The sequence below is a fragment of the Nestor notabilis genome, unplaced genomic scaffold (genome assembly GCF_000696875.1).
Source record: "Nestor notabilis isolate BGI_N333 unplaced genomic scaffold, ASM69687v1 scaffold20885, whole genome shotgun sequence".
Classification (NCBI taxonomy): domain Eukaryota; kingdom Metazoa; phylum Chordata; class Aves; order Psittaciformes; family Psittacidae; genus Nestor; species Nestor notabilis.
This window is the reverse complement of record NW_009929125.1, coordinates 961-15593: the sequence shown is the minus strand read 5'-3', so window position 1 is coordinate 15593 and position 14633 is coordinate 961. Positions and strand designations below refer to the sequence as shown.

Below are 14633 nucleotides of genomic sequence, written 5' to 3'. Positions count from 1 at the left end.
ATGATAGAGTTTGACCTTTAAAAAAAGAAGTCTTCTGTTTCTCTCCTTAAAGCTAAAATGCTGGATTGATTTCTGTATGTCTGTGGTCTAAGGCCTGTGCTGATTTATAGTACGGTGAGTGATAGTTAATTAATTATCTATTTGTCCTTCAGTGCTGGCTGTTTCTTTACTGATGATATTCAGAACCAAACAAACGCGATCATTCAGGGTCTTGCAGATACTTCCTCTGATACAGAGCTTCCAAGTGTACCCATGAACCTTGCCAACATCCCCCCGGTCGGAGCTGCAGCCAGCAGCAGTGGTAACAGTCCAGGCAACCAGACAGCAGAAACCCAGGAAAATGTGACTGTGGATCCTCTGGACTCCGGTCAAGGAGAAGTCACTGTGGCTTCGACTAGTAGTGAGAATGCTAATCTTGAAATGCATAAACCTACAAACCCAAATCCTTCTGCAGAACTGCAGTGGACAAACATTGACTTGAAGGAGGCCCAAAAGCATCCAGTCCTCTCCGTCAGCAGCTTTGCAGAAACATCCAGCCTGTCTTCCCTTGGCATGTTCTCAGTGGGAGCTGAAGAGCAGTATGGAGCCGATGATCACCCACTGTGGGCCTGGGTGTCTGGGGGAGGCTGTCTTGTAGATTTGCACAGCCCATTGAAATGGTTCACTGCTCCATCAGGTACTCTCCAGTCACTACAACAGACCCTAATTCCCACTCACAGTTCAATATGCTCTTTAAGAAATATGTTGGTTTGGGTTTTTTTGAACAAAACCATAGCACAAAACTTCTGATATCCCATTTACTGCATTTTGTTAATACACTCCAGGATAGTGCTGCTTGTATTTAGCTGGAAAGCACTTTGGGATTGTAATGTGTAAATCTAAAGGTGGTGTTTTCTCTGAGTTTTTGTAAAACAATCTGTGCTGGATATGCATCTCATTTTTAATTGCACTGAAACTGCAGCTTCAGGCAAAACCCCTCATACCACTGAGTGGTAACTGAAGGCAGAGAAAAGGGCTCTTTTGAGAGATGCAGATGCCACAAATAACTGCCTCTCTCCTACCATTCCTAGTGAGACAAGAGTAAGATACGGAAATTACTCAGAGGCACTGTGAGTGTGAGCCTAGCTCATAACTGGATGGTGTTAGATTTTAAACTATTGAAAGGCAGTGGAATGTAACCATATTTCCAAAATATGTAATGGACTGTGGCATCCCAGTATCTCATAGCAGTGTAATTCTTAATGCATTGTACTACCTAATTGCAGTTCAGTGACAAAACTCCCATTTTTATAAGATAATGGCCTTGAAAGATTCTGTGTTATCATCTAGTGATTCCATTTCTATGCATCATTTACAATTTTTGGCTGTAAATTCTTAAGTATTCATTGATTGTTAAGTATAATAACTAGAACAATTACAGGATCATAGAATAGTTGGGGTTGGAAAGGACCTTAAGATCATCTAGCTCCAACCCCTTTACCAGCATTGTGTTTTACCTTTCACAGAACTGTATTCAAAGCTCACTGGAGTTTATTGGTTTGGGTTCTGTTCTAGGTTTGTCATCCTCTGTGCAGTCGCTATCACTGTCTATCACTCCAGCACAGACAGCAGCATGGCGAAAGCAGATCTTTCAGCAGCTCAGTGAAAGGACGAAGAGGGAGCTGGAGAATTTCAGGCACTATGAACAGGCTATTGAGCAGGTAAGCAGTGAGGATGCTTATCTGTTTACTAAACACATCTATCAATGCTGGACATCAGTAACACATTTCTGATGTACTGATTTGAACTTACTGTCACCTTTATATTCTTGTCCTTATTTCCGCCTATGACAACTTTCCTGGATTATCACTGTCTGAGCTCCCTATGGGAAACTTAACAGCTTATCAAACATGGAGCAGCAATCATTATCTAAAAATATTAGCTGATAGTTTTGTGTAGGAGCAAAACCAGATTGGTCAGCACTGTTCTAGTACACTGAAACCTCAAATCCACAGAGAAACATTTGCAACAGTGGAACATTGTATGAATTATTCCACCACAAGATGAGGCTTCTTAATTGAACCAGTGACTCAAGTAGGTGAACTTTCCCTCTCTGCAACCATTAGGGAATTAATGTAAGTTCTATAAATAAAACAACGATGCAAACATCAACAGCAGCACTTAAATAGCAGCACTTCTGTGTGATGTTCTCTTTGTTACGACTTCTCAGCTCTTTTCAGATTCATTCATATTTTTGGTCTCTTCACTGCTAATTGCCAAATGACATAGGGAATTCATTTGATTAAAATCACTTGGAGTGCAGGAGTTTAATCAAGTTTAAAAAGATTATGTCAAAAGCCTTTAGAGTCCAAACAGAAGTTGTGTTGTAACAGGAGCACACTGGAGTCAGTTAGTATCTGTGTGCTACTGCATTCTTGCAGAGATAAAATGTTAATACTGTTGTACACATGCTACTTCAGTGCCTTTCTGTCCAGTTTTGTCAGTTTTCCTTTTGTCTTCAGCTTTTTGAACACTCTGGTACACTCTTTGTCAGAATGAACTGATCTGATAAGACTGACCTGCAGCAGAGATTTCTTGTGGTCACAAAAACAGTATTTGGGAGAAAGTGAGTCACATAGATTGCTTACTCCTGTAAATTTGTGTTTGCATTGCAGTCAGTTTGGGTTAAAACTGGAACCTTGCAATGGTGGAGGAATTGGAAGCCTCATAAATGGATGGATGTTCGAGTCGCACTTGAACAGTTCACTGGGAGTGATGGAATTCGTGACAGCATCCTGTTCATCTATTACATGTATTATGAGGAGAAAAAGGTGTGTTCAGCTTGAGACCCTTGAGAGAGTTGTATTTGGCAAATGAAAACCTTTGAAGGGAAAACAGTTTTCTTAAGGGAGGCAAATTATGGTATGCTGCTGTTCTAAATTTTGGGAACCAGTGCAAACATAGCCCAGGGTACTAGCAAATTGCAAACTTTCCTAAGTTTTAGCTATGTTAATGCTATGTCAGAAATACCCAGTCAGCAACAATCCACATTGCTTGAACCTTCAGCTTTGCACTAAGTTCAAAATGTTCTTTATTGTGAAGAAAGAGCCAAGCTTGCCTGGCCAGGATCTTTATCAATAGGGTTAATGCATACGGGCAGTAGGAATCAGGGGTAGTGCAGGACTTGAAATAGAGCCCTGTTTCTTCTGCACGAAGAGTTGATTCTTTACTGTTGTTGGCAGGAACGCCTCAGTCATACTCCTGAAGAGCAAACGTGCTGGCTCTGAGGAAGGTATATCTGAGTGTTAGCTTTACGTTCCACTTTTTTGTCTTGTCTTAGTATATCCACGTGTTCCTGAATGAAGTCACTATTATAGTTGAAGTTCTGAATGAAGCCAAACATTCCTTTGCACTTTATACGCCTGAAAGGACGAGGCAGCGATGGCCAATCCGCCTGGCAGCCACAACGGAGCAAGAAATGCATGACTGGGTAATTCTGTGAATTTTTTATTTCAAGTTGGCAATATCTGCAATAAAACATAAAGCTAGTCTATGAATCTCAGCATCATATTTAGGGCATCTAGGGTATTTACTTACCTGTTTTCACAATTTAGGTATTAAAAAGTCTGTTCAAACTTGGAGGTACCTGAGGCTTCTTAAGTCCACTGGAGTTTACATGCTTTCTGATGATGCTGCTGTTATCTACAGTAAAACCAACATTGGTTTTCCTTCCCTTTCTATCTCCAGATATAGATTAGGCTATGAATGAGTCAGGAGTTTAATTCAGTTAGTCTATTCTTCTGCATAGGTAGGAGAACTGTTACCTGTTGTCACTGTTGTAGAACCTTACATATAGGCAGGCACATACACACTGAAGCAATGGAAAGCCTGAACGGTAACTTCATAATGATCAGATACTGCAAACACAGTGGTTCCAGTGTTTGTTAATAATTTCCAAAACACTGAATTCCAGTGCTTTTGAGAAAAAGCTGCAGATTCACTTTGCTGATTTGCAAGAACATGCAAAGGTAAAACTTCATTTTATAAAACTGAAGCATCCATGTGGAAGTTTTTGTTCTCACTGCAAATGGAAGCTTTTGGTTCTGTGCTTCCTGTTTTGTAGCTGTCTTTGCTGAACATGTCGTGTTGTGAAAGCAGACGGATTCAAGGCCCTCCTTCTCACCATGCCATTTGGTCAGTTACTTGTAAAGGAGACATCTTTGTTAGTGAGCCAAGTCCTGAACTGGAGGACGGACCACAAGTGATGCCATGTGATCAAATGTAAGAGGTTTCAGAAGCTGTTTTCTGCATGGGATGCCATCCAGCAAAGACTGTCTTTCATGCCAATTCAGTAACTTTGATGGACTGTCAGAGTATATAGTACACTGCAGATGTCTGTCAATGACAAGGTTAATGGCTGCCTTCATATTCATGATTGCATGTGAAGAAATTCATCAAATCATATTAGAATTTTTAAACGCTGGAGCTACTCCTGTGATTTCACAAGCCTTTCTCACTGAGATGCCATTTTTTAGTGATTGCATCTTTCATGCCATAATTACTTAATTTAAGATAGGACCTAGTCTAAAACTATACTACATCACTGTAATTGTAATGGAATTTGAGCTTTCAGTTTTATCAGTCAGGACTGAAATTCCCAGTCCTCCATAGTCACTATGATCCGGGAGCAGCTACTTTACAGTTTTGATTACAACTATGCCAATATAGTACTGCCAGCTCTTCTAGCGGAAACATACCAGCCTCAGAACTGGTGGCTTAAAGGCCAATCTTCAATTTAAAAAATATACAGTTTCACATTACTTGCATAAAGCATCTTTGAATAATATTAAGAAATCCTTTAGTCCTTTTCCTTTAGGGTAGAGCACCCTCAAAATCACAAAGCTAATGTGCTCTTGCATCTTAGTTTGGGGGATCCATGACCTAGATGATCTCCTGCCATTCTGGTAGCTAAAATACTCCTCTGCAATCTCTTTATTTTCCCCATTCTTCCCCAGAAAGGTGCCATGGCCAACTGGCTGTGTAAAGCCCCAGAAAAGGATTAACCTGCAAAGATTAGGAGAATAGGAAGAATCAAAGCCCTTGTTTTTACCAAGCTCCATAGTAAATACATAAGTAATTTGCTATCTTGTTAGATAAAGGCAATTCCTAGATTTAAAAAAAAATGAAGATGAAATTAAAGCTGGGGCAGTAGATGGGCACCAAGACATAAAGATTCCAGCAAGACTGTCCTACCTAATGTTAAAAAAAATAGTTATATGTATATAAAAAAACACAAGCCACAAAATAAAAGGAAAGTAAAATACTTCAAAGCCCAAAAATTCCAAGTGAAGGCAGATAGATTCCTTACATCTACTTTTCAGTGCTTGTCCAGAGGGAAATGCTTTCAACTGGCAACTGCCTGCACTTACATATTGCACAGAGGTTGAACAAGCGAATATGTGAAGTTGAGTTGCAGGAGGGGAAAGCATACATTCCTGATGGATGTGGTACAGAGTAAATGCAAGTGTTGTCTTTTTCTGGCAGGTTTTGGCGTCAAGTTGGAGGTCATCTTCGACTGGTAGAGTGCAATAACCGAGGCATAGTGTGGGGCATAGGATATGATCACACAGCTTGGGTTTACACTGGTGGATATGGAGGTGGCTTCATTCAAGGTATGGACATTGGTATGCTGTGGTGTGCACATTTCTTACCTTCCTGACTGGGTCAGCTATTCACACGATTTCAGCTGACTTTCCTTTAGCCTAACATGTGGGGTTATACAGTGAAGAGGCCAAGCATTAGGAAGGAATTGGTATTGCAGTTTTATATTTTTATGATGTTGATATTTTAAGTTTAAGAGTGAGAAAGAGGATAATCAGCAATATTACTGCGCCTGTTGGAATTTAACATGTACTTTCTTTTGAAGTCTAGTTTTAATGTAATCCAAATGATTTATTTCTTGACAGGCCTGGCCAGTAGTGCTGATAACATTTATACACAATCAGATGTGAAATGTGTTTACATTTATGAGAACCAGCGGTGGAACCCAGTCACTGGATATAGCAGCAGGTTGTTTATTGTATTTATTTGCCATCATTTTTTACCACTGTCAAATAAAACAAGGGGTTTGTTTTAGCTTTTCAGAATAGTTATTACAGTCACTGTCTTCAGTCTCCTCCAACATTTATTGTTAACCTGAGATGGAAGAAGCAGTCAATTTTCTAGATTTATAATTATCCATTCGAAATGCATTTATAGCAAAACCTTACAGATTTGTGCTTTGTGAGTGCACAGTGTGCCTACTTAAAGCATTTTCCATTATTAAGGCCATACAGCAAAGTTCTTACTAGAATATATATATTCATATATATATATTGTGCTAAATACACCGGGTCCTGGAATAGTATAAACAGAAGTATTGAAAAAGTATTCATACACATGAGTGTTTATGCCAGAAAAAACTCAGGATTCACCTTCTGATTTTAAGTAGTGGTGAGGAACATCACTCTACAGAGAAAAGTTTACAATGTCCTTAAGTTTGGTGTAACTGGAAGTAATTATGCAGGTTCTTTCCCACTATCCTCATCACTCATATGATATTTCTAAATACAGAAATTAATGATGGAAAACGGTTTCATGTATGAAAGTAGGAAGTGCTACAAGTAGGCTTTTCTTCCCTCACCTTTCAAATTCTCTGTTGTAAATGACCTTGCCTTCCTTGTACACTGTTTCGCCACAGAGGTCTGCCCACAGACAGATACATGTGGAGCGATGCATCTGGCCTGCAGGAATGTACAAAACTCAACACCAAACCTCCTTCTCCACAGTGGACCTGGGTAAATTTTGTCTTAAAGGTCTTTTTCCTAAGAAGGCAAAGCTTAGCGACCAGGATAAAAGACTGGGGCTTAAATGACCCAGATTTTCTTCCTGGATTTGTCATAATACTTAATCTTGGTTTCCCCATTTACACAATAGCAGTAACCTTCCATAATCAAAAGAATGTTTAGCATTGAGTAGGACTTTCTTGTTTAGGGGGCCTTAGACTGCTGCTCTGATCCTTTTCGACTGAATTAAAGAGACTTGGGAATTTAAATTTAAATGCATTCATACTGCAAGTATTAGGTTTCTAGCAAGTCATTGCACTCCAAAAGGTAGAGGAAAAGAGCGGAAGAGGTTATTTTTATTATATAGTAGGTGTAGATTGTGCTTATTATTCTCACTGTCTCCTTTTGACAATAGGTATCCGATTGGTACATCGATTTTAATACTTCAGGCGGAACCGATCGGGAGGGCTGGCAGTATGCAGCAGACTTCCCAGCGTAAGGAGATAACTTTTTCTACCTAAAATGCCAGACTTAAGTCCTTGCTGCTTCTTGTTTGCTCTTTTGCATATTAACTGTGCTTTAACAGGGACAAGCGTGCCTTGATTTCTCCCTTTTCATGGGGACACTAGCACTGACATTCACTGGGGAGGCAGGGCAGCAAGCTGAGGCTAGCAAACACAGTCTCAAGTATTTTAAAGTCAGCAGGCGTATCTGGTGGGCAGATACATAGGCAGTGCTCTCAGGCTGGCACTGACATTGGAGATGCTCTGACACCCTCATGAACACCCATTTAAATCTTTTTTGGTAGGTCCTACCATGGTCACAAGACAATGAAAGACTTTGTCCGACGGAGGCGCTGGGCAAGGTAAGGAATTCATAAATAAAAGTTTGGAACTTGAATGCTAACTGTTCCCTAGAAGTCCTTTAGTTATGAGGGGGAGAGTCTTATCACGCAGTCAACAAAAGCACTAGTAAAGAAACCTGCAATAAGTAACCCATCTCCAACAGAGAAGTTGATGATCTTTAGCATTATGGTTTTAATTTTAAACCTTTACATGTAGATACCCTATTTGATTTTTTGGGATCTGTAGTTAGTGCGTATTCACTGTTTTTCCAGCTTTCCTATGCTTTCTATGCTACAGCATCTACTAGTTATGCTAATAAATTACTGTGGAGTTACGCATTGTTCTGTTTGCTGTTGATGCTACAAAGCTTTGTTTGGCCCTTGTACAACAGTGTTTGAAGGAAGGTCCTGAAGCATCAACCTGTTGTTCCAGGATATGCAACAAAACAAATGACATCCAATCAATCACACTGGTGACTTGAAATAAAATAAGCAACTTGAGAAATACCCTCAAGTCTAAACATTTCCTCTTGTTTTAATTATCCATAGAAAATTGAAAATAAACAGGGAACAGCTTAGGGCTGGATCCAGTTTTTCAGAACTGGAGAATGGAGGAATGTCCAGTGTTTTTTAGGACATTCTTCATACAAAGAAATTACTGTTGGGATGATAGAATCCAACATCATTTATGAAATAGCACTACCTTGTTGCAATTTCCACAGCAAAAATGCACCAATTCCCAGGGTGACCTACCTCCAACTCTTATCTCTGCCTGCCCCAAAACACTGCATAACTTTTTAACAGACCCCACCAGAAAACTAGTTGTAAGGTAATTCCTCCAACCAAGATAGAAAGGAATGAATCAGGTGTGGAATTCTGTCTGCAATGGGATTATCAGTTGGGGTCGAATATTCACTATCCAGCTGTTGCCCAGTGAGTTAGAGCGCGCCAGGAAGCAGTGTAGCACAAACTGCAGCCTTGGGTTTACAAAGCTTTTAAACCCAGAAGCTTTGGGAAATCAGTAATACGTCAAAATATAAAATCTGATGCAAAACATGATTGATTCTTCTAAACCTCTTTGAAATTAAAAATACTAATGCCTACCTAATGAAAAGACTTCAGGATTGTTTGTACTGAAGTCAACAATGGACCAGGAAACAAATTCAGTTCTAGAAAGTATGTTGTTGTGACAGGTTTGGGTTTTTTCTGCTTCAGAAAATGTAAGATAGTCACCAATGGGCCATGGCTGGAAGTGCCTCCTGTTACCCTGTGGGACATCTCCATAATTCCCAGTTCAGATGCAGATGGTGAAGAAGCAGTAGCACTGTGGGCAATCAGTGACAAAGGAGACGTGCTCTGCAGGCTTGGAGTGACACAGCAAAATCCAGCTGTAAGGCTCCCTGTTTGTTTTTACTGCCTTATTGATGTATTTAGTATGATTATGCAAGTGCATACACGCAATCACGCAGTGCCTTTTCTCAAAGCACCTTGTTATTTTTTCCCTTTTATGTCCCAGATTTGAAAGTCCTTGTCCATCATCTGTAACGCAGTTTGCTGCCCACATTTCTTATAATAGTGCTTCTCTTGCATAATCTACCTTAGCTTGTGCCACGTCACCTGCAGGAGCCTCTCTCAGCTCCTGTACATCTTGTGAAGCATTTCACTTCCACTTTCTGCACTGACAGCTTTGTTCCTTTTCTAATTGTTGATAAGGTGTGTATCCCATTTAAATGAACTGTTGAGGAATAGAATTTCTTTAAAGTATAGACCCAGTCTAATGCCTGTTGGTATCAGAAGGAGTTTATCCTTTGACTTTTCTCGGTCTGGAACTGACTTTGCTTGTTGAAGACAGATGGGTTGGGACTAACCTGTGTTTTTATGGACTGGGACAGAAGCAATAAGTGCATGTCCCGTAAAGTATGCGGAAAGGAACAAATAGTCCCAGTAACTTCAACAGGAATACTTACTTCCTACTAACAGACACGTACTGAAACATCAGGTTAGGGTTAGTATGTGCTGATTCTAAGCCATATTTACAACAGGGCAAAATGTAACAATATACTTTAGTGGAATTTGGGGGAAAACTGCAAGAAGTTGAAAATTTATAGGATTTTTTATTTTTCTCCCTGTTCAATCAATCGCAGTAGAACAGATCTGTAAGGCAGTGCAACAGCAAGAACTGGAACACTGTCTGGAATCTGAAGCCCCTTATCAGTTGACTTTTGTAAGACTCATTCTACATAATCAAAACCAGGGAATTATTAAAAAAATAAAGTACTAGCCCAGCTATTCAGAGATATGCAGGTGCCTAAATTCCAGTGATCTCAACAGAAAAGGCCTTGTTAGAGTCAAATACAGCTGTTCTCATATAGTTATATATCCAAATATCTTTGAGGATCAGGGACTTCGTTTCTGTTCAGTTGTACAGGTAGGTAAGGATTATTCTTCACAACATTTTTCACTATGTAGAGTTTGTCCCATTTGGTAATCAATTATATTTTGTCATGGAGTTCTTAACCAGTTCTTCACAATTCACCTTCCATGGTTTGTTAGGGAACATCCTGGCTGCATGTGGGAACAGATCAGCCCTTCATTTCCATCTCAGTTGGAGCATTTTACCAAGTGTGGGCTATTGCTAGAGATGGTTCTGCCTTCTATCGGGGTTCAGTGTCTCCAAAAAAACCAGCAGGTAAGTGCTTGCACTTTTTTAGTATGGTCTTCGTCTTACGCATTGTGTAAGCTCTACTACCCTGCCATTTCTGAAAAAGACAAATCTGTTAGGCAGAGGTCCTTCCAATAGCTGTGCAAAACAGTGCACATGAGGAACACTCATGATAATTTTAGCAGTTAATTTGGTCTTCACCTACATGAGTTAAGGTGTTTGTTTCTAAAAACAAGCTAGTAATGTATTAAGTGTAATGTAATTCAGAGCTTTCTTGCATAGCTCTTTACTTCAGCTGCAGACATTTCCAAGGCTTCCCATATATAATTCTGTTTTCTCAATGTTTGACTGAAGTATCTCTGACCTTTAGGTGACTGTTGGTACCATATTCCTTCACCTCAAAAACAGAAGTTAAAGCAAGTCTCAGTAGGACGAACATCTGTGTTTGTGTTGGATAAAAATGGTAAGGACTTTTTAAAGGAATGTGTCAATGTTACAGAAAATAAATCGGTATACATCAGATTGAATTAAAAAAGAGATGCTAAGTTAGAGCTTCTGCTTGGACAGATGGTTACTGTTGCTTCAAGATGATTAATATATTTTATGTTGAAAGAGATGGAGTAGGCAGCCCACTGAAGTACTGCTTTTAAAGACTTGGGCTTTGTTGTATCATATAATGCCCTAAGTAGCAACAGTCCAGCATCTGTGCTATTCTTGGGGGAAGAGATAGGTGAACGTCAAAGAGGAGAACTGCATGGCAGGATTTTGTCTAAAACCCTAGAACATACATAACTGAAGAATAATACTTGCCTGTTGCAAAACCTAGGAACGGCACCATCATTGCAAGATAAATGATGAAGCATCCTTTTACAAAAGAAACAAGCCTTTTAACACCACTTTCCTCCAATCTCATTTGCTTTACATCTCTTGTGCATAGTTCCTTATGTGAACATTTTTCCCCAAGAAATTTTACAGAAAAGTTATAAAGAATAATTATAGAAATACAAATTTGAAAGTAGGAACTTCATTGTTCTTCACCGTAAGATATTAGTCAAAAAAATAATGCATTTCCACAGAACACGGGAAGTATTAAGCATTGCTTTGTTATGTTGTTTACTAGCACTTTACACCAAGCAGACATCCTGAGCTGTAACCAGGACTCTGTATTTTACAGGCAATCTTTGGTACCGGCAGGGTATCACACCAAGCTACCCTCAAGGATCTACTTGGGATCACGTTTCAAATAACATCCGCAAAATGTCTGTGGGGCCCCTGGACCAGGTGTGTATTAAGCTTCCTTATATCTCAGCAGTTTATTAAAAATCACTCATAATATACCTTTGTAATTAAATTTTCTCCTGAATTATTTTTATTTATTTATTCTTTAAGATGATTGTCTAAATACTGAAATCCTGACAGCAAGACAAAAATCATGCCAATGAAATAGTCATACAACCAGCCCTTCCTTTGCTAGGAAAAGCCTCACTTTTTCCCCCCTTTAACTAATAAGGCTATTTTGTATATTTAATCTCTTTCCTGCCAAATCTTACTATCTGTCAATGTTTTAGTTATGACACTTGTATCTAGTTGTTTGTTTGGGTGTCTCTCTGATTAAATTAGAGCAGTTTCAGCCTATTCAAGACTGGTTTCTGAACATGGTCAAACACACAATTTAAACATCTAGAAGAGCAGCACGAAGAGCACATTTTATTGCCTCTCTTTGCTTTCTTGAGGTCTGGGTGATAGCTGACAAAGTGCAAGGAAGTCATAGTTTGAGCTGTGGGACAGTCTGCCATCGGACTGGTGTTCAGCCAATGGAGCCTAAAGGCCTCTCATGGGACTATGGTATTGGGGTAAGTGCTGGGGGCATAACACTGCCTAAAAGTTGTGTATCCATATATCCGTGGGAATGTGGGAAAAGGAAAGTGCCATCCTGCTTAGCTGGCCAGCTTTCTAAAGCTGGCATATACCTGCGGGAAATTGACATTTGTTCTTCAGCTTTAGGTTCATTTTATAAGTTAATATAGTAGATGATGCAGTTACAGCTGGGAAGTCATTTATTTGCTTTTGATAAGTATTCATTATAAATAGGTAATTTCAAAGTTATAATAGGAAAAAGCAGTAAAGTAAGTGCCATTTAAAAAAACCCAAAAAGCATATTCCTTCTTAGTCTGCACATGATTATTCCTCATTGTTGTTCCATGTATTATGCTTAGTCTTTTGAGAAAAGCTATTTCAAGGTTTTGGCCTCTTATTAGTTGGTGGAAAACCTGCCACAACTCTATTAGGAGCACCTGACCCTACTAATCTCAATTCCTGTAATAAAAATAATCCTCAAGGGGTAAATTGTATTTTGGTTTGGTTTGTTTTACAATGAGTCATTTTTCTGCTTCACCCACAGCAAGATTACTTTCCTCTTGAATAAATAGTATAAACTAGTAGCAGATATAAAGCATCAGATCAGATACTGTACTTGCATAGTGATGTTTCTCCTGTTGTATTTCTTTATCAATCTTTTACAGGGTGGATGGGAGCACATTAGTGTCAGAGGAAATGCAACTGAAGCATCTAAGCTCACTGTGCATGACACTTCTGAGGAAAACCTTGCAGTATCAAAAGATGTAGAAGATGAGGAGAGTAAAGGGAAAACAGAACTCTCTAAAACCCCTCTGATGGTCAGTGAAAGTCAGCAATTGGACAGAAATGCTGTTAATTGTTAAGTTGTTGCCATTTACGTGTTCCAAGCAGTAGTCAGTATCATTTAAAAAGAAACTAAATATCTATTGCCTGGAGAGAAAAACATTTTTTTGTGCTACTAAAATATTTTACTGAACTGAAATTTTAAATACTGACTTCTTCTACTACATCATGTGCAAAATGTGACTTGATAGAGCTAATAGTTTTGTCAAAGCAGGCAACCTTTTTAGCCACGATATATTTTTGACCCTTTACCATAGCTGCTACAAACCATACAACTGTGAGTATTTTTGCAGACGATCATTACATTTACTACATTTTTTGTAACATTATGGTTCCTTTCCCTCCATTTCTGTCAGATTCACACACCTTGCACACTGTTCTTCAGATTCACATTTGAGCAGAGATGAAGATGTCACATCAGTGTAAATGAATAGCAGGCAAACCAAACAGGTCCTAATTGCACAAGCATTTATGTAACTCTGCTTATGTGAATCCTGCTTTTACAGGCATGTAGCTTGTGTCGTGCTATTCTTGCTCCCACCAGTAAAATTAAATTCTACACAACTCAGCTTAGGGTGCAGTTACCAGTAAGGGACAAATTTTGCTATCTTTGCTCACAATGAGCAATAGCTCAATCAAGAAGTGGAGACACTAGTTTTGGTGAGACTTTGTGGAAAGCACGGTCCTATTCAGTCTAAGTGACAATGTCTCAATTCTAAATTGTTGGTCCAAATAGTGGTAAATCATGTTTTGTCTTCATCTTAACTGGAACTGTGGTGACTGAGGTAATGCATATGTCTACCTCATGAGGGTGAAAGGCACCAGACGCTTGGGCTGGGCTGCATTCCAGGTCTTCGCAAATCATGTTTTCAATAGTGTAAAAGACAAGAGGAGGTCTTCAATAAGATTCTGACTTCACAGTGATAAGAGTGCAAAACAACTTCACTGGTATCAGTAGAGTTTGCCACCATATACTAATGTGGGTTCAGAATGAAGCTCCATTCTTTGTTTTTAGTGATTGATTCATCCCTTCTTCCAACAAGAAGCCACTCCTTATTCTCAAAAAAAAAAAAAAAAAAAAAAGCTTTTTTTTTTTCCCTGTCTTGCTTATCAGCATTGAACTGTGATGTGAAATTATTAATTGAAATCCAGTCCTTGGGAAGTGCTGAAAAAGCCTTTCCCATAGTTTCAGGAGGGCACCACGTTTTTCCCCTGGCAGCAGTTTACATCCATTTTTCCTCTCTGTGTGTGACTGTGTATGGCATTATTTTTGTATGATGAACAGTGTGGTGTGGTCTCAGTACTGTATTTGTAGAAGTAAAACTTATGTTTGCACGTATTTAAAGAATATATTTGGTATTTTAATGCCAAGGAAAGCACTGTTTCCAAGTCCAAATGTGAATGAAGATTGAAGATGCTTTACTGTTTTTAAAAAGTTGTTGATCTTTCCAGTATGTGATTAGACATTTCTGGTTGATACATGCATTGTGGGAGTACCATCAATAACATGTTTGCTTTAATTACCAGAATAGGTTTTGCATAACTTGCACAGTATCTTGTCCAAATAAATGACTTTATTACATGTATTTTTAGAGAATAACTAGGATTGTATTTTCTCTGCATC

The 14633-nt window shown here is 39.0% G+C and overlaps 1 protein-coding gene across 1 annotated transcript in view; it reads left to right on the top strand.

The window, feature by feature from the left end:
* The window catches only part of TECPR1 (tectonin beta-propeller repeat containing 1), a 20710-nt gene extending 7681 nt beyond the window's left edge, over positions 1–13029 (top strand). The window contains exons 9-24 of the mRNA XM_010014847.1: positions 153–676; positions 1555–1700; positions 2655–2810; positions 3320–3469; positions 4103–4260; positions 5524–5651; positions 5946–6048; positions 6719–6815; positions 7219–7298; positions 7612–7668; positions 8863–9037; positions 10201–10336; positions 10680–10772; positions 11484–11590; positions 12043–12162; positions 12832–13029. Coding sequence (XP_010013149.1) covers positions 153–676; positions 1555–1700; positions 2655–2810; positions 3320–3469; positions 4103–4260; positions 5524–5651; positions 5946–6048; positions 6719–6815; positions 7219–7298; positions 7612–7668; positions 8863–9037; positions 10201–10336; positions 10680–10772; positions 11484–11590; positions 12043–12162; positions 12832–13029 — 2428 coding nt within the window. The remainder of the gene's footprint in view (positions 1–152; positions 677–1554; positions 1701–2654; positions 2811–3319; positions 3470–4102; positions 4261–5523; positions 5652–5945; positions 6049–6718; positions 6816–7218; positions 7299–7611; positions 7669–8862; positions 9038–10200; positions 10337–10679; positions 10773–11483; positions 11591–12042; positions 12163–12831) is intronic.
* The last annotated feature ends 1604 nt before the right edge of the window (positions 13030–14633 follow it).